The sequence below is a fragment of the Oculina patagonica genome, chromosome 11 (assembly GCF_052425735.1).
Source record: "Oculina patagonica isolate OP01 chromosome 11, crgOcupat, whole genome shotgun sequence".
Lineage (NCBI taxonomy): Eukaryota > Metazoa > Cnidaria > Anthozoa > Scleractinia > Oculinidae > Oculina > Oculina patagonica.
This window is the reverse complement of record NC_135768.1, coordinates 7021300-7041633: the sequence shown is the minus strand read 5'-3', so window position 1 is coordinate 7041633 and position 20334 is coordinate 7021300. Positions and strand designations below refer to the sequence as shown.

The 20334-nt window shown below is 41.7% G+C and overlaps 2 protein-coding genes and 1 pseudogene across 3 annotated transcripts in view; all 3 read right to left on the bottom strand.

Moving 5' to 3' along the window:
* Nucleotides 1-20334, bottom strand: part of LOC144629554 (histidine N-acetyltransferase-like) — a 166117-nt pseudogene that overhangs the window by 4726 nt on the left and 141057 nt on the right. The window lies entirely within an intron of this gene.
* On the bottom strand, nt 6094-18694 carry LOC144629874 (uncharacterized). Its single transcript, XM_078488116.1, has 6 exons — nt 18582-18694; nt 15387-15463; nt 13502-13613; nt 11894-12217; nt 11295-11555; nt 6094-10545 (listed from the first exon to the last, which is right to left on the bottom strand). The coding sequence occupies exons 3-6, from the start codon at nt 13605-13607 to the stop codon at nt 6380-6382; spliced, it is 4857 nt and encodes a 1618-aa protein (XP_078344242.1). The 5' UTR covers nt 13608-13613; nt 15387-15463; nt 18582-18694; the 3' UTR covers nt 6094-6379.
* On the bottom strand, nt 19703-20325 carry LOC144629572 (uncharacterized; the record flags this gene model as incomplete). Its single annotated transcript, XM_078487813.1, has 1 exon — nt 19703-20325. A coding segment is annotated over one exon (555 nt), but the record flags the coding sequence as incomplete, so codon positions are not given.

Genomic DNA, 20334 nt, shown 5'->3' with positions numbered 1-20334 from the left:
TTGCGCCTCGCTAAACCAATTAATTAGCTATAATTATTTAGGTTGATCAATAGAAAAAAAGTACTTCTAAAAGGCCCCAGGTTTTTGTTTAGCTTCCTCCCACTATTTAACATTTTAGCTTTTTATTATTGTTAGGGCCACGAGTTCATCAATAAAAACCTGTAAAGTGTCACCCTAAAAAATAAAGGCTTTACTTTACTTTGCTTTGCCCTATTTTCAGTGCTTTGCTTTGTTTTACTGTACTAAAAATTGTAATATAAAAATTACATATTCTGGGAAATAAACATCGATTCATTTAAAGTTTTGCATGGCTTCTGGGTGAGCGTTGTTGGAAGAGTTAGTTCACTCGATTGATGCCTGCTAAGGTGTTTCGGTTGTCGTCGATGTTGTTGCGAATTTTCTAGCTGGTCTGTAGATTTCCACTCCCTTTTGTTTTGTCTGGCTTGTTACGGCGGAGATACACTTAAAGGCCGTTTTAGCACCGCCTTACTTGGGCTTAAGGTGGCTCGTAATAGTTTAAATATTCCTGTCTTTGGCATTCTATTTCTGCTATATGTGTAATGTTCAGGTTTAACTTTCAGAACATCCTTGTAAAGGTTTTACTTATGAACAAATTGGAGCCACTGTGACGTCAAAATTCGTTGCCACGGCAACTAAAAAATTATCAAAGATACCTTTTTTGAGCGTTTGAGGCTTATTACTCTAAAATTAATAGGTAAAAGTTTTTGTATTTCATATATGTTTGTCTAAAGGACAGAAAAAACGATCTGACAATTTCTTAAAATATTTTGCCAGAAATGTTCGGAGTCACCTTTATGCAAAAATAACGTAGCTCTGAATCCTTTTGACATATTTTTCAAAATTTTGCAAAACAAATGTTTATTTTGTCTGTTGAATAAAGATATGTGAAAAAAAAAATTTCACCGAGAAGTTTTTGAGTTATTAGCCTCGAAAGGTCCAAATAGTGTATCTTTAACCTCATATAACGTTGCAATGGAAAGAGATTTTGACGTCACTATCACCTCAAATTGTTAATTGGTAAACCTTGTTTGCGTTTGTGCTAAAAGATTTTCCTTAACGTTATTGATATAGCTGTGATAGAATAACAAAGACGGGCATGTCTAATTCCGACTCAAATATTACAAGCAATCCCAAAACGCTACGCTCATCAAGTTGTGCAGTGTTTTATAAAGTTTGGGTGATTTTTTAGGGATGTTTGGGAGGAGATAGGTTTTCTCAATGGATTAGTGAAATTTAGACGAATAAGAAATATTAAAGATTCAATGGATTTTAAAACTAGAATTTGAAGTTTAAGATTAGTAGATGGGCATCAAAACAGTCCCCAGACAACCTGGGGTGCTCTTGCGTTGGGGTCAACTGCAATGTTCCAAAAATAATTTTCTTCCTTTAATCCTTCCTTTAAACCTCTTAAAACTTCACTGAACGTCACGTGTACCCCCGTCTTAATTTGCCAAATAAATGTAGCTTCTGTTCGATGATATTTTAATTTTTTGCAGTTCATCACGGCAGCCGTAGCAGTTCGTGCTGTTCGTTTGACCTCGCTGTTACGATCAACGTAAAGACGCCGAGTCCAAGCTAACACAACAACTTTTAATGGCTGACGAACAAGACCACGCGAGACCGAGGCGCGGTTACATAGCAATCTTAGTCACGTGCAAAACTTAAATATGCAAACTTATTCAATATCACAACATCTTCCCCTTTGTAAAGAAAGTGTCTTTCACAAAGTTCTCGCACAAAAAGCGACTGAGTTCCTTAGTAATAAAAACAACAACAGTGTACATGTTCAACAATGAATCAGAGTTCCAAATAAAAATGTCTCACAGGTCTAAGTAGTAAAGTCCTGAAAACGGGCTGGTGGTTTCACAATACGACCACTCCTTGTAACAGTCGGATTGGATGCAAGTTCCACATGCTCTGCTGCAGGTTTCACAACGGGCGGAGGTTCAGCTGAAGGTTTCACAACAGGCAGAGGTTCAGCTGCAGGTTTCACAACAGATGGGGAATCTGCTGGTGGCAATGATCGCAGTGGCTCAAATGCTGGTTGCACAATAGTTGAAGAATCTGATTGTGGCACTGATCGCAGCTGTCGGCGATTTCGCCTGTACGTTTGGCCACCCGATACAACAACATAGGAACGTGGGCCAATCATTTTCTTACAAACAGCTTCTGTCCAAGTAGATTCTTTGGGCTTCTTCATCCTGACTGTCTGTTCAGGTTGCAACTCAGGCAATGCTTTACCTTTCAGGTTGTAGTAGAAAGCCTGCTTTTGTTTAGAGTTAATCAGCTTTTCTTGGACGGCTTGTGGGGGAAGTGTGTTAGGCTGTAGTTGTTTACTTGACAGAGGTAACAAATTGCGTGTTCTTCTGCTGAACAGCCTTTGTGCGGGGGATGAACCAATTTCTGTGGGCGTGTTGCGGTAGTCTAGAAGAGCAAGGTACGGGTCAAACTCTCCACACGCTGCCTTCTTCATTAGGTTTTCACAGATTTTCACAGCACTCTCGACCTTTCCATTACTTTGGGGATAGCGCGGAGAGGATGTGAGGTGTTGAAAGTGCCAGTCATTTGCAAACTTTGCAAACTCAGCAGAAGAATACTGTGGTCCGTTGTCGGAGATTACAACCTCCGGAATTCCATGACGACTAAAATGCATTTTCAACTTCACAATAACTGTTCTGGAGTCTGTCTTTTCAAGCTTGTCAACCTCGAAGAAAGAGGAGTAATAATCAACTGTAATCAGGTACTGACGCCCATCAAAGAAGAACATATCTGTGCCAACTTTTTGCCAAGGCCTTGATGGAATTTCATGGGGCATTAGCGGTTCTCGAGGCTGCTCTGGCTTGAAGGAATTGCAAATATCACACTTGAGAATGAAGTCTTTCAACTCAGCATTCATACGCGGCCAGTAAAACACCTCTCTAGCTCGTCTAAGACATCCCTCGATACCGAGATGAGACGAATGAACCATTTCCATCATTTCTTTCTTAGCTTGGCAGGTACAATAAGACGCTCAGCCTTGAACAGCAAACCATTTTGAGCTGTGATTTCATCTCGAAACTGAAAATATGGCTTGACCTCTGCTGGAACTTCATCGGGAGTGCTAGGCCACCCTTCTGGGACAACTGACATAAGGGTTTGAAGGTTTTCATCTGAGGCTGTGCCTTCTTTGAATTCCAATAGTCGTGCTTCTGAAATGGGAAGATCCTCTGTAAGTATTATCGCCTCTAACTCACTACAGTACTCGGTCTGAGTGGGAGGTTCATCCAGATAGGCTCTGGACAGGGGATCTGACATAACCATCGAGCTTCCTTTTTGGTACTTTACATCAAGGTTGTATCGCTGTAGACGCAACAGCATCCGCTGGAGACGCTTGGGAGCAGAGCCAAGGTCCTTCTTGAAGATAGCTTCTAGGGGCTGATGATCTGTTTTAACGTGTACCACATCTCGACCAAACAGGTACGTATCAAATCGCTCACAGGCAAACACGACTGAGAGAAGCTCCTTTTCAATCTGCGCGTAACGACCTTCTGCTGGAGTTAGGGCTCTAGAGGCAAATGCAACTGGCTGACTCTCCTGAAGTAGGGAGGCGCCAAGTCCAGAAAGCGATGCGTCACTTTCGATTGTGACTTCCTGATTGACATCGTAAAACTTCAACACTGGAGCTTTACAAACAAGATTCTTGATGCTCTGGACAGCTTCATCATGAACAGGCAGCCAACACCATTCAGTATTCTTAAGCTCCAGTCGTCTCAACGGCTCGCAGACACTGGACAGGTTTGGTAAGAACTTAGCCAAGTAAGTAACCATGCCAAGGAATCGCTTTAGGGATTTGACATCTGTCGGGGTTGGCATGTCACGTATGGCACGAACTTTGTTTGGGTCGGTCACCACACCATCAGCAGTGAGTAGATGACCCATGAATGGTACTTCTGATAGGCGAAGCTTAACCTTCTGAAGATTAAGTGTCAGATTCAACTCACGGCATCTTTCAAGGAAAGCCGTTAAATTCTGATCATGATCCTTTACTGCTTCATCGACAGTGTCTCCAAATCCACAAACCAGGAAATCATCGGCGATAACTTCCACTCCTTGGAGATCCTCAATTGATTCATGCATCTTCCGCTGCCATATCTCGGGCGCAGAACTTAGGCCAAATGGCATTTTCAGCCAACGAAAACGGCCAAAGGGGGTGTTAAAAGTGGTGTAAAAGCTTGATTGCTCAGTTAGTTTTACTTGCCAAAATCCACTTTTCGCATCAAACACACTGAACACTTTGGCATTTGTGAGACGAGTTGTGATATCTTCAACTGTCGGTAAAGGGTAATGAGAGCGCTTAATGGCAGTGTTCAAATCTTTGGGATCTAGACAAATGCGAACCGATCCATCCTTCTTGGGTACTGCTAAGACACTCGACACCCAGTCAGTTGGCTCTGTAACTGGAGTAATAATCTCCTTGGCAACCATCTTGTCAAGCTCGGTCTTCATTGCCTCTTTCTTAGGAACAGGCACTCTTCGTGGGGGGTGAACAACAGGGTGAACATCTTTACTTAGCTGGATGTTGTATTTCCCGGGTAAACAGCCAATGCCTTGGAACACATCAACAAAAGGACTAAGCACAGGATCATTGGTGACATCCTCAGAAACTGCTGGATCTTGTTTTGGGGCTTCAACTACATTATTGATAGGGGTATCAACACCAGAGACCATAATCTTGATAAGACCCATCCCCTTTGATGACTGCAAACCAAGCAAAGGTGTGACCATCTGGTCAACAATGACAAAATTCAGTTCATGCTTACTACCATTATGTTCCACTTTCAACCTTGCAAAACCCAGTGCCTTTCGCCTCGAGAGATCATGCATAACAAGTGTAATGTCCTTGGGAACAATTTTAGCTTTGCTGTGATCGTTTGTTGCCCTGTTGTAATCCTGCAGTGGCAAAATATTTGCAGTTGAACCTGTATCAATTTGAAATGTCACTGATGCTGAATCATTGACAGTTAGTGAAACGAGAGCTTGATCTTGACCACTGATGCTATGAATGTAAAATTCTTCTTCGACCATGTGAACTTTCGCACCTTCTGAGTTGCCATGACACTTGACTGCAAAATGACCTTGTTTACCACACTTCTTACATTTCTGACCAGAGGCCGGGCACAATTTCCTTTCCAGTGCATGTTTACCACCACAAAACAAACACTCTTTCAGCTTGGGAAGTCCCTTGTTTGGCGACGGAAGCTTGGGAGGCGGCGTTTTCCGGCGCTTGTTTTTAAAAGGAGGTTTGTGACTCACTCGATTAATATCTTCGTGTCCTGAAGATTCTTCTGAAATTTCGGTCGCTCGCTCGTGAGTAACTTGACTTGCCTTGATAGTTTCGATGGCTTTATCGAGATCGAGGTCTCGCTTTCCAAGAAGCTTTTCACGAACTCTATCATCCTTCACACCGAGAATTAAGCGGTCTCGAACCAGCGATTCTCGTAACGCGCCAAAACCACACGATTATGAAAGCTTCATCAATGCAGTTATGTAATTATCAAGCGACTCACTGGACAATTGCTCACGTTTGAAGAAAACATATCTTTCATACGTTTCGTTCCGTGCAGGGACACAACGCTCTTCGAACTTTTCAAGAACCTTATCAATCTTTAGAGCGTCCGAAGCATTAGCCCATTGGAAGGTGTCGTACATGTCCATTCCTTCTTTACCGATCACATTCAACAGCGAAGCCACCCGAACTTCTTGTTTCTTGTGAATGCCAGCCGCTAGCTCGTAAAACTTCCATTCACGTCGAAACGATTTCCAATTTTCTCCTTGATGCAAACGGTCGGTAAGATTCAGCGGCGAGGGAATTTTCGCTGTAGTACTGACAGCAGCCATGATACTTGTAATGCCACGTGCAACGAACCAAAGCAAACTCGAACGCAAACTATAGACTTCACAACAGCCTACCAATCGCGGACGAAGCGCTGGACTTGAAGACTTCGAAGCTACGAAGTTATTCTGAACAGTTGGGTTAAAATCCCGCGTCTGACACCATGTTACAATCAACGTAAAGACGCCGAGTCCAAGCTAACACAACAACTTTTAATGGCTGACGAACAAGACCACGCGAGACCGAGGCGCGGTTACATAGCAATCTTAGTCACGTGCAAAACTTAAATATACAAACTTATTCAATATCACAACACTCGCTTCTCCCTGGTTGGTTTCTGTTGTTCGATTTTCGACTTTACAATGTTGAACGAAAGGGGAATAATTTCTGTCCAAACAGTCAAAACCTCAATTTTCAAGCTTAATTGACTGAAATTGTCTACCGAAAGACCAACTCTGGTGACAAATGGTTGGGCAAATCAAGCCTTTACCACTCCTGATAAGGTGCCAAGTGGTCTAAGAAAATTGTTAACTTCTCTCCGTTGTCAGCAAACATGGCCCAGAAAAAGGCCTTTTTGCTCGTAAATCTGTTTAAGGCTCCCAGAACACCGCATTCCATAATGATACCGAAGACTTCAGGACTTCGAATGTCGCAATCAACAGTGACACTCTTGTCATAGACGCTCATTAACTGCAATGGATGGCAATTTTCAGGCTCAGTTTGAATCTTAACGATAAACTTCTGACGACTGTTAAGTTTGGGCTTAGGGCCCTCTCCAGTGCCTTTTAAATGAGATCCAAATATTCTGAACGCAAGCAAATTCTTCCCAATCGTGTTTAGTTTAATGAGTTGCACCGTTACAGAATAACGACTTTTCAGTGCTTTGCACAAAGTTGTATGTTTAGGCCAATGCTTGCGCTGGCATTTTTTACTGCAATAAGATGCAATGTTACAATTAGGGCACTTCTTAAGGCGCATTAACTCGTCTCCTGAGCGATGACAATACGTGCATCCACTACACGGTCTACCAACTACTTCTCCAGGATGAAACAACCTTTCCTCATTATTGATATCCTTGTTTCCGTTAAGAATCGGAGGATTTGAATAATACTTCCACTCCCCTGGAGGATAACAAACACCAGGAATTGCTTTGCCACTGTGTAAGGCGGGCTCCGCGTTGGGAGAGTCAACATGCTGTTGATAATACTCGAGCCAAGGGCCGCTGTGGTCTCGAACAATGTTTGTTTCCAGATGAACTCTACCTGAATAATTGATACCAATGAAGATGCCACCACATTTATTCCCAAAAATACTGTTTTCTTTAATATGCGCGGATGTTCTTGTATTAGCCACGATGCCCCAAAATCCATTCTCAAATATTTTGTTGTTCTCAATCAAAACTTGCGAAAGAAGCAGCACTACGCCAGACGATCGGTTATGATGAATTTCGTTGTTGCATATGATGACTTGGTTCGCGGTGCTTTGATCCACATGTACCCCTTCTTTGCCATTTTCAAAAATGTTGTTGTTTTCAATAAGAGATTCACCTGCTTCCGGTGCAATTAAGACGCCATGGCAGCTCCCGTCGAATATTCTGTTCTCTGATGCAGAGAGCTTTCCTCCCCATCTCGCTGCCAAACCAAATAGATGATTTTTGTACACTTCACATTTTCTGACAACTAGGTGAGATTGTTCTCCTTCGACTTCGACTCCTCCGCCTCCACAGTGATGAATGACACAATTTTCCATAAGTCCGAAGGCGCCGTTAAAAATTCTAACGCCTGGAGAACCCCATATACCAGACTGTAAGTTCGGGTTACCAATTTTTCGGCTGCGATCACAAGTAGGCTTTGCTATGCATCCCGGTCCTCCAATGCAATCTGGATAATCCTCACAACTCAACGATCCAGCTGAGATTTCACAGCGGTTCATCACAATAACTCCACCGTGTTCTTGACAGAAAAGAGACGCGTTCGCCTTTGGAAAAACAACATTTTCAAAGTAGCACCTAGCATCTACGACTGCGCATACGTTCTTACACCGAAGAACAGCCTTGGAGCCAAGACCTACGAACTGAAGATCAGTTTTGGCTAAAAAGAAAGGCATTTCATACTCCCCTTCACGTAAAAGAAAGGTCTCCTCTTGCGCCATCAACGAGTCCTGGTTGAGCTGAGTTCCATTATCTATAACTCTGTAGTGTACTTCTGGAAACATTTTGCAAAATTTTCGGTCACGACGAAGATCCGCATCGAAGTGAACGGCCATTGCTGCGGTAGCCCTTTCCCGTCCCATTAAATGAGTTGATCCATTTTTAACAAGCTCGTGAATAGCCCAAGCCATTCGATGAAGTGCCTTGCTGTAAAAGGGCTTTAGAGAAATGCACTGTTCACAGTCTTCGACCGCCTTCTGTGGCTGGCCAAGTTTCAAATGGCAAAGTGCTCGGTTAGAATACAGTCGATAATCGGAAGAAGAGACTCCAATGGCTTTGGTATACAGATCTGATGCTTCTTCAAAGTGTTCACTTTTAACGGCAAGGTTTCCTTGTTCTCTGAGTTCATCAGCTTTTTTCTTGCTACCATTTTGAGTAGTATCTCTGTCAGCAAAGGCTTCTTTATCAGGAAGTGGTTGTCTTAGGCAATGTGATATAAGCTTGTAATCTCTGTCTTTCAAGGGAATATCCATGAAATATTGAGGAAGTTTTGGATTTTCTTCCAGGGTTAACTCTTCAAGGTGCACCAGAATCTCCAGTTTCTGTTTTTGCAAGTCTTGTGCTCTGATCTTCTCTTGTGAAGCACTGAAAAATATTGCTGCCTCGTTGTATAATCGTACCGTTTCTTCGGTGTGCAATAGTTTCTGGACAGATGATTTGTTTGTTGAAGTGAAGATAGACAAGTGTTCTTGCAAATAAGTGGCATGCGACGCTAATTTTCCCCACAGCTGCAAGGAAGGCGGATCTTCGATGCTGAACACTGAATCTTTAGTGAAACGCTCACATACCTCCGCGGGGGAAAGCGTACTAACTAAAGCATGGTGGAGAAAACGTGTGGCGCATGAGAGAATAAATTGCTTTCGATTTTCATCCATTCTACTCCGGATTACCTCTTGAACAAGGCGATGAACACTGTACGAATTCGTGCCATATCGCTGAAAAAGCGAAAACTCAGTCAGAAGAGAAATAATTTCATCTTTCCCTAGTGAAGTGTCAGAAGCATAAACTGTGCAGGTGCTGTCTACCTCTGGGGCTCCTTTGTTGATAACTTCAATAGGAATATCGTCGGGACCAAGAAAGGCGGACATTTCCATGACAAGAGTTGGGGCCTCTCCCAACTCCCTCTCTTCTGACAGGCGACTGATGTATTCAAAATTTAAAAGCCATGTTGTGTGGACAGCCAGGCGCTCAGGGGATGTATTTTCCACACGACTTTGGGCCTTTTTTCTTTGCAATAGATGCAATTTTTGAGTCTTGTACTGCAGTACATAATCTTTCACTGAACAGCGAAGACATCGTATGTAGGCCGCAGCTTGATCAAGAGCCAAAGGAAGACCTCCAAGCTCGTTGACGAGCTCACGAATTTCGCTGTCTTCTCCCTCAACTTTTTCCGTTCGCATTCTCAAAAGCTGAATGCCGTCTTCCTCTGTTAAACAGTTCATCCCAATACAAAACTGTTCTTCGATAGCGACATCTTCACTGACCTCCTTTGTCTCTCTCCTGGTGGTTACGATGATATGACCATGTGCTGCTTGTTTCCAGTGACCCATGAGTAGCTTTCGCAAGTCCAGAGACATTTCTAGCTCGTCAAGATTATCAACAACTAGGCACCACAACTGATTCTGGTTCTGTAACCAGCCAAGGGTTTTGGATAAGGTACAGGAAAATTCATCTTCAAATGTTCCAATCTGCCGTGCCATGTCAGTGATAGAAATTTGGAAGAGACTGTTATTTTCGCCCGATGTCCAGAATACACCTCCGGGGTATTCTCTTCTCATTCGCCAGAGATACTCGACAGCAACAGAGGTTTTTCCTACACCACCAAGCCCACAAATAGCCGAGAAAGCACAACCACTTGCCATTTCTTCCAAGTGATTGGTTATCGCTTGCAGCTCATTATCACGACCACAAAAGCACGGATTGCGACTAGGTGCGTGGAAAATGGTAGCGTTAGTCGAAGTACTTGATTGACGGTCTACTGATAATTCCAGCGCCGACACCCTTGACTCCAACTCATTTTGGTTCACTTCTACGGCTCCTACTTTCGATTCAAGGGTTGTTTGCTCCTCTGTAAGAGAAGACACTGCTGATTCTAGGTTACTTTGTCTTTTTTCTAACGAGGCTAAGTTCTCTTCGTTTGTATCTTGGCGTTCTTCTATGTTCGTCAAGTCACTGCTAATTTCGTCAATTGCTTCCGAAAAGGCTTGGTTCTGTTTTAATTGCTTCTTTCGATCTTCATCGATTTGATTTTCTACTTCCACTATACGCTTGTTAAATTCGTCAATTTTGTACCTAATCGTTTCAATGGAATTACTTATCTTTTTGGCTTCTTCAGTGTTGGATTTCCTCATTTCTTCCACGTCTTGTTCTAGGTTTGTAACTTCATCACTGACAAGTTTCATTAAATCTTTATCCACTGGACATCCCATGCACAACTGCAAGCCTGTCAGATCAAAAGATAAATTCCCAGTCAATTAATCAATAAATCAACAAATAAGTCAATAGCTAAATAACTGTCTGTCTGTCTGTCTGTCTGTCTATCTGACTGATTAACTGACTGACTCTCTGACGGACGGAAGGACCGACGGGCGGACGGACGGACGGACTAATAGTATCCGTGCCTTTCTATCCAAACTATATTAATAGTTTACACAAAGTATTTTAGAGGACATAGAATCGCTGTCGAAATTTTCCCACGGTCAGTCATGAGCAGTATTAAAGTATATTGAAATACATTAATCAAATAAATTGTCCACAAAGGGGAAGTAGCGAGGGAAAGAAAAAGCTTACACCGGCGAGTGGATTATCATTGTGCTTGCTAAAAGGCGTAGGTTAAGAAACAGTTATGTCCAACTTTCAGTAATGTCCAACTTTCAAGACATAGCTACTTGATCGAAGCATTTTTGAATTAGTAAATAATAAAGATGGTAAATTTTAAACTCGGTGATAAATAATGAACATTAATTTATCAACAATGACACGAGCATGGGACAAAGAGAAATTCTGAGTCCCCGACGGGAATCGAACCCATGGCCTCCCAGATACCGGTAGCTCAGTTGGTTAGAGCGCCCAGCCGGTATCTGGGAGGCCATGGGTTCGATTCCCGTCGGGGACTCAGAATTTTTCTTTGTCCCATGCTGGTGTCATTGTTGAAAAATTAATCTTCATTATTTTTGAATTAGTTTTACTGACCCTTGGTCTCCCAGTCGTGGAGATCGTCAACAACTTTCTTTTCATCGGGGGCTGGAAGCTTCAACGAACGAACCAGCGTCTCCATGAACTGAAAGCACTTCATATATTCCAACGCAGTCCAGTGGTCAAAGTTACAATGACCCCACTCATTTCTGACCTTAGAATGCACGTCCTTTGCGTTGCTTTGAACATGGGCATGGAAAACGGACGCTTTCCCCAGAATTCCTAACACTGCAGACAGATCGCAGGTATTATCAAATCCTGCAAGAGAATAAATTTGCTCAGCTGGTGTGGTTAAGAGGAGTTCTAGTCAATCGCACATTTAGGACGCCTCCACCCCTCCGTCTGTACATTTGTCTGCAATGTCTACAAACAGATTTACAATGTATTCAAATTTAGAAACGCGATCAGCCTCGGTTTCGAGTTCTCACATTTGATCAGCAAATTCTTTTAGAGTACGTTTTAGTTTTTAGCACTTGTACATATTCACAGGATAAATTGTACAGAAATTATTCGACACTGGATTCCATTTTTTTCTCAGACTAGCACTGTATTTCGCACTCAAAGGCTAATTAGTGAACAGTGTCCTGATTTCAAACCTGTAAACTTGGCCATGTGCGGTTCGAGGTAAAGTTTGCCCAGGTCTTCAGCTGTGTTAACTGTGTAGTCATACAAACGTTTCTTTCTCTTGAACCTCCCCCAGTTGTTGTTGATACTGCCGTAGTTGAAGTTAAATGGTCCATCGTTTTTCACGTAAGTTGGGTAAACCTGCGTATCTATTGCACTGGAACGCTTTAGTGATGCGTAGTGTTTGGATATTTCTCGACTGGTAAAATCACGGAGTACCGGTAAGAGAAGCCTGTTTAAGGTTACACCAATCACAACCCATCTTTTCTGGTGTTCTCCGAGATCAAAGCTGCTTACTATAAAGTGATAAAAAACAGTAAATTGATGTAGATAAATACTTCTGCCTTTCCCTTTTGTTCCGATTCCTTTTTCGGCTTATTATGGTGACTTTATTGTGTTTAATTGCGTCGCAAATGCGACACTCGACGAGTTTCCCTTACTATCACCACAGGGAGCCCAGGGTCACGTTAGGACTACAGTCAACTCTCTCTAAGACGGACACCTTAGGAACCGGCCGCAGCTGTCCGTCTTAGAGAGGTGTCCGCTCTGTAGAGAGTCGAAGTATTAACAAGACACCAGTTATTATGAGATAATAAAGCTAAACCTTTGCACAATGCATCAAACCTTAGCTAACTGCAACAAGACTAAAATAATAAAAGGACCGTATTTGCTTGTTAAAGCAAAAATTGAAAGCTTCTTTAAACTGTAATACTGTAAGCAGAAAACGACCTCTTTAGTGTCCATACACGTAAGCAGAAAAGTAATCCGTTAAAGCGTCATTGTTTGGTTAGTAACTTGGTATACACGTATCTTAAGGGCGCTGGCTAACTGCTTTAAGTCTTTACAAAGTTTTACAGTATTTTCACTAATACAACACGAAAAAAAAAAACAGTTTTTAAGTGTCCGTTGACGGTTTCAAAGTGTCCGTTGTCCGTCTTAGAGAGGTGTCTGTCTTATAAGGAGTTTGGTTACAGTAAAATGACTGAAAAACGGCAGGGACCATGACCGTCTAATGGAGGTATCTGTCTTTTTGAGGTGTCCGTTAAGAGAGAGTTGACTGTATTATGTCAAAATGGCGGCGGCAAAATTATAAGGATCTGTATGAAACATTACAGGTAAAATTGATATCGTAACAACACGCGCGCAACGCTAACTGAGTGATGTTTCTTCACTTTTTCTTTTTCTTTACTAGTTCTCGCATTCGGCACAACATTTTTGCAAGAATGACGACGAATATAAGGCTTTTCAGTTTTCTTCCAAAATGAGTCTGTTTGACACGCCAGTACTCTGTTACTTTTGGACAATCGTTATCGTATTAGAACCTAACGTTCTCCACTGTCTATACGATTATACCATGAATAACACGAGATTGCATAAAAGTGTCATTGTACGACAATGCATCTTGCGCGACACTAAATTTCACGACACTGTGCACTGCGTGACACGACATTCAAATCCTCAGTGTGACACCTGAAGCAGTCAAACTTCTGCAGAACTTGTTTGTTGGCTAGCATACCACAACGGGAATGGGCATGAAACAGTGCTAAGTACTAAGAATTGCCTCACTTCCCTTTACTCACCTGTCGCGGCTGCAGCTGAGGGGGTTGTGAGGACTGTGGGTGGTATAAAAGGTCCCGGACGTGATACAACAAACGTTGAAGTGGGCACTCCTAAGCCAGAAGCCATGAAAACCTAAAAAGTGGAATGTAAACATTTTGCATTTTAGCACGGGTAAGTGGGAAAAATGCGGGCCCTGAAAAAAAAAATGGGATTGGGACATCCTCGATTCCAGGCTCTATCTCCATTTTTGTCCCCAGAGTTGCTTGTTTCTCTTAGCCTGCTAAGCTAAATCTAGCCAATCAAATCAACCGTTAACGTTTAAAATCCCCTACAACAAAGTGATTTTAAAGTGGTTGACTTGATTTTCTAGAGATAAATTTCCTTTGTTAAAGATCTAGGCAATCAAATTCATGTGTTCCCAGAGCCACTTGTTCCTCGTGCCCCAGGCTCTGCCGGCTAAGCGGCTCTGGGAACGAGGATGTTTAAATGAGTAAAAATAAATGGGTTTAAACACTTCCCGTTCACTTGTGATTCACCAGGGAAGGAAAGGGTCAATTTGAATTTGGGCCAGGAAAAGGTTTGCTCATATATGTCGACATTCTCCGTAGGGTTGGCGAGGAGTTGATATCTTTTCAGCTTGGGATATGCAGTTTGGAAAACCACTTTTGACAAAGTTTACCATCAGAAGTAACTTTTTTCTTCTGAAGAGGCCTGTAAACGCTTGTAGGTTGCGGTTTAGACTAAATGGCACGCAATGCACGCAGAAGCAATGACGCTTCATAATTTTAAGGAAATTTGTCAAAAAATTAATGTAAATAAAATAACTGACCCCTTGTGCGTGGAAAGACTATCAAACTGCAGCTTACATTTTTAAACATTATAAGCAATGTTAGTGATTGTATATATTACATTGTAAGGATCTGATGGAATTCGAACAAATGTGATACAGTGGTAAATTATGAAGTCACAGGCCAATGCTGCAAATAATACATTTTCTTCGTAGATTTGCTCCATTGAACAACAGTAAAAATTTTATTTTTTATATTTTTTTTAGGTTTCTCTTTTATTGTCTCACGAAAGGTTGTGTTATGTTGTAGCGTGACATCGTATGAACTTTTAAAAGGCCCTCTAATCTTCATATGATCCTGGTTGACCGGGCTGGCCCAGTTACCGAGATCTCGGCTCACTCCTATTTTCTTTGTAAACATTTTGTTTTTTCGTTGATGATTGAAGTGCTCCTTTCTAACTGCACGGGAGTATTTTGCTTTGAGTTCTACGCGCCGATTTCTTTTTAAGTTAAACTTGATTTCTTTTCGATCACGCGAAACAAAATAAAAGATCCTGTACAACCTGACATCGCCGCATGACATAATGCGATGACTGACGTCATCGCTTAAAAACGGTACATGTTGTGTAGTTCCTTGTCACGCAAAGGTTAGCTCAACAATAATTGCATTTCAACATTTCTCGTACCGTCCGACCGTGGAACCAAAAAGCTCTTTCCTTGAATTCGCTTCTATCAGTCGCACAACTTCTCAAACCAAATTTCCTTTGTCTTGGAGGCTCGAGAAATCAGGATTCCATGTCGTTACCTGAAAGCTACGTGACTAAATAACGATCGATTTTAATAATAGTCATAATAGCATCATTCCTGTATAATATGCAAGTATAATGCGCCAATTTGGAACAAGTGTGCATGTAATGTAAATAGCAGACGATAACTCAGTAACCCAAAAATTGCACTTAAACATGATCACATGTGAGCACCAGATGGCAGACGGAAGATAGCAACTTGCGCTAGAAACAGATCTGCCTAGAGGATGACGATTAAGATCACTGGCCCTTTTCCCCACCGTGGAGGAAAGGGATAAACAATCTTTATGTAAAACAGATACGACTATTTACCTGTACTGTAAAATCCTTCCGCAAAAGGAAATGAAATTCTGAAATGGTTCACTCTGGGCCGCCAAATCTTTCACCGTCTAAAAGTGAAAGTTTCGTTAGTTTTTACCATGTGCCACTTGTTCAACATGAATGTTTCTTTAGAACGTCTGCATTCAACCAGTACTTCGAAATTATAGCAATGTAGCCCGAAAATTCCTTACAGGGTAGTGCAATATAATAGAAAACGTTTCATCCCGGAAGTGTTTCGCTTCTCTTTACAATAAATCGTTTTCACTGACACGCAATAAAAAACATAAATCGAAACTGAAAACTAGAAAATGGGATATTATAGGAAGGAAGTGAAGAAGTCACTTTTCCAAGTATCGGGTCTATGCCATGCTATGCGTTATCCCTTCGGTCAGATGTTCGTCGAAGTGTTTTGCACAAATTTACAGAAGCCACTATGGATCCGCCATATTGGCGTACATCTGTGGCCGGACTGAATACTGTAAACATCTGGAACTTACTTTGGTCATTTAGGCCACTGATTATCTGGGTTTTGCTAAAAGCAGGCCCGCGGCCCACGGCCCGCGGTCCACTTTGCGGCCCGCGGCCCGGCGGCCCACCCCGCGGCCCGCGGCCCGGCGGCCCACCTCACGGCCCGCGGCCCACCTATAAGCTTAAATCAAAGAAAATCCAAAGTCGAATCTTCAGGAGTCTTCTTTATCGAAAATCGAACGTGAACTCACTTAACATTGAAAAGGAAAATACTTCAGTCTTACCGACAATTTCAGCTCATTCATACAATGAACACCAACTTTGACTTATGGCTGGTCTTTTTTTGGTATTTGTTGACAGATATTTCTTCATAAAACACGGTTTTAACATGCATTTTTGTGTGACAACAAGGACGTGCGTTTGCCCAACGTTCGTAGCTTAGTAACCAGGCATTCGATCCGACGTCAATATGAGACTGGGGCGAGACGAAGAAGTAAAACAAGATGGAGGCGTTCGGGTTTCGTTGCTATCCCAGCTATCCTATCGATAAAAAGAGATTTGGGAGTCATCCGTTTAAGAGTTTCATAATCAGTTTGGCGAATTTGCCATCAAATGCAAAAAGGGGAAGAAACAGTAAGTCATGATCCTCGTCTACTACGCGAACACGCGAATACTTGTGGTATTTTCTCGCTCGTGTAGAAAATATGGGCCATTGTCGGCACTTCAAACAGCTTTTTAGGGCAGTTCACGTTCGATTTTCGATGAAGAAGACTCCTGAAGATTCGACTTTGGATTTTCTTTGATTTAAGCTTATAGGTGGGCCGCGGGCCGCGGGCCGTGAGGTGGGCCGCCGGGCCGCGGGCCGTGGGGTGGGCCGCCGGGCCGCGGGCCGCAAAGTGGACCGCGGGCCGTGGGCCGCGGGCCTGCTTTTAGCAAAACCCCTGATTATCTGTACTGCTTTAACTTCTCAAATGGCTAAATATCACAAGATTATGGATATATTTTGACAGACACGATCGTAACTGTATGTCACGCACCGCCACAACTCTGAAATTCAAAGTGCGCTGGTTTCCAAACGAGCGATGCAAACTGCACGCTGAAAACTACAGACTTAGATAATCCATTGTGTTACCATTACCATTATCGATTTTAATCGATAAAAGAGTGCGAGGCGAGGTCTGTAGTGGGCTAACCGTAGTGAAAAGTCTGCAAGTCTACAAATATGTATTTGCAGTTTGCAGCTGCCTGTAAAAGGCACACAGCGCCAAACAAAGGACGCTACTGAGCTGAAAGGATTTAAACAAAAATTCAATGTCTCTTATGCCTGATGTGGATACAAACTTTTTTGTCCCTTTAGTTTTGGATTATAGAACCTAGTGACGTCCAGTAATAATTTTTCGTAATAATAAAAAAATAAAGCCGCATGAATCAGACAGACAAAGGCAAATACAGTTAAGGTATACGTTCCACTCGTAACGAAGGATATCGCTACTAAACCTTTTTCTCTGGGCACCTTAATTTCTTTGATACAATTGGTTTAGTATATTTCTCACTCATTTGAAGGAAGAGAGGGAATAAAATGACTTGCATAACTCTGGAAGGAACAGATCCATAAGCTGGATTACTCAGACTTATCGCGTGAAAGCTTTCGCTTCGAAACGTTTGAAATATTCATAAGGGAAACCCCCTGTTTCTTAGAAAGAATGTTTTGCATATGACACCAACTCGGGCTATGAACTAGGTTTTTGAAAGTGTCTGTTTGAAGCGATAGAGCAAAAATGTTGTTTGCTAAAAGAACATGTCAGTAAATACATAAACAGCCAGTGTGGACATGTATTCATGCAACTGATGCAAGTATGATTTCGCAATTAAAATGTTTCCTTTACTGCATTCCTTTTGTTTAGATTTCGATCTCATTAGTATTCATATTTTGGATTATCCGCACTCTCGATTATCCGGACTATTTATAATTACCAAGATCCCTCGCAACGAGTCCGGATAATCGAGGACCGACTGTATGAGCAAAGTGTGTTGCCAACTTCATTACTCTTCATTACTTCATTACTCACTGGATTACTCAGACTTATCGCGTGAAAGCTTTCGCTTCGAAACGTTTGAAATATTCATAAGGGAAACCCCCTGTTTCTTAGAAAGAATGTTTTGCATATGACACCAACTCGGGCTATGAACTAGGTTTTTGAAAGTGTCTGTTTGAAGCGATAGAGCAAAAGTGTTGTTTGCTAAAAGAACATGTCAGTAAATACATAAACAGCCAGTGTGGACATGTATTCATGCAACTGATGCAAGTATGATTTCGCAATTAAAATGTTTCCTTTACTGCATTCCTTTTGTTTAGATTTCGATCTCATTAGTATTCATATTTTGGATTATCCGCACTCTCGATTATCCGGACTATTTATAATAACCAAGATCCCTCGCAACGAGTCCGGATAATCGAGGATCGACTGTATGAGCAAAGTGTGTTGCCAACTTCATGTTTCCCCCTCGTACAGATCGAGCCCTATCTCATTTGCATGGTCGCACTTGTTTCGAAACTGAAAGTGTCTAGAAAGTGCTTCTTTACACTTCAGAATGTGCTACAAAATATGTGTGGAAATAAAACAGAACCTTGCCTTACTATAGGTTGTCACCAGGTTCTTATAACAGAGCATTTTACCATTACACTTGGAATAAAAAAAACTGTAAGGATTAGATTACCTTGATGACGAACTTCTTAAGGTACAATCATCATGTTCTGCGCTGCACGGCGTTGTGATTCCTGCTACTGGCTAGACTGTTGTTTTGCACAAACGTTCCCAGACGCGAAACACATGGCAACAAAACTACATTCTATAGAACGGAGAATCTCTACTAACAGTAGCTTCTCGTAGTTGAGTGACGAACACTACTGTCGACTATTATAACTAGACAGTGCAACAAAGAATTGTTCAAAAGCTGAACTCGCTATGAATACACCGACTAACATAATCGCTGAGATCTGTTTCGATTTCGATTCCAAGGGTTAATATCCTTCTTTTCACATTCAGTTCACTCACAATCATTCCGTTTTTTGTCCCCAGAGCCGCTTGTCTCTCTTAGCCGGCAGAGCCTGTGCACGAATGACTTGATTTTAGCCAATCAAATCAACCGTTTCAAACTCTCGTATAACAAAGGCATTTTAAAACGGTTCATTCTCTGGGATGAAAAAGCCCAACACAGCATGAAAACATAACTTTACCGTGGTGTTAAGCTCAAATAAAGCTGGCGTAAATTAGGAATTTAATCAGCTTCGAATTCACGCTAACTTTACATTTTTTAAAGCTGACCTTTATGCCAGCATTACACTCAAGTTTAAAGGCAGGGTAATGGGACTTCTTTACACCAACTTTAAATCACATTTACACATGGTAGCGTAAAGATTGGTTTATCCACCTTTACTAACATTTAATTGATGGTGTAAAGTTGAATAAGCAACTTTAAACCAGATTTAACCACCTTTAATTTCACGTAAATCCCAATTTTCATGCTGTGCAACGAAAGATTACGTCCTGAAGAAGTGACGATGGTCTTATTTATAAGAAGACAGTTTTCATGTATCAAAAGACGTTCAACCATCTAGCGAGGTGAGAATCGTTTGGCGTTGACAATAAGATTGGCCATTCTGCAGCAAGAACTAAAACAACTTGAGTCGTAAATATTTTGCATGTTATGACAGCAAATGGATTGATAAACTCAAATTAACTCATAAAAAAGTTACACTGTAAGCCTTCAAGTGGCTTTTTCGACATGGGTGAGGATTAGGACAGCTATACATGTGATATAAATGGCTGTATGCGGGGATAAAAGTTTATATATAAATGTAAACGAGCATATGCGGCAGAAAAAAAAAACACATTTATATATCATGTCATAATTTTGAAACGCATGGCCAGTCAAGCTTTCTTTCATACAGTATCATCGTCTTATTTGTATGACGTGTGTCGCATTCATTCAACTGGAGCTGCTCTTCCATCACTTTCCTTGTCAAATGAGTAAAGCTTCTGTCTTGAAAAGACACGAAAATAAAATCCCCGCTGATGACTTCACAGGCACGCTTGAACTGACAAAAGAGATGTGTTTTAAAAAGAACTGGGTCGTCGGCATACACAGAGACCTTCCAGTGTAAGAATTTCACTCTTGGCGAATAGGTTCCAAAGCTAATCGATGTCGGTAAAACATCGTCGGCGCATTTATCGACAAACAGTTCGTTGCACTCTTGTAGAATGGGATCCACATTTGATCGGAGATGCTCAAAAGCGCAGGAATTAACTATAATGACATTATCAGGGAACAATTTTGCTCTTACAGGTTGAGATAGAATGATATTAGAGAAATATTCTCTCGAGCATGGATCTATCTCCACTGAATTTGACTTGATCATGGGCATTTTAGCTTGACTGGCTTGCTTGTTCACTTGATACGATAATACACA

Excerpts from the sequence above, each read along its gene's own strand:
- LOC144629874 (XM_078488116.1), bottom strand. The coding sequence starts at position 13,607 with ATGGCTTCTGGCTTAGGAGTGCCCACTTCAACGTTTGTTGTATCACGT. Across the intron at positions 12,218-13,501 it reads CTCAGCTGCAGCCGCGACAG|TAAGCAGCTTTGATCTCGGA; the intron begins GTGAGTAAAGGG and ends ATCACTTTATAG. Across the intron at positions 11,556-11,893 it reads GCACATGGCCAAGTTTACAG|GATTTGATAATACCTGCGAT; the intron begins GTTTGAAATCAG and ends ATTCTCTTGCAG.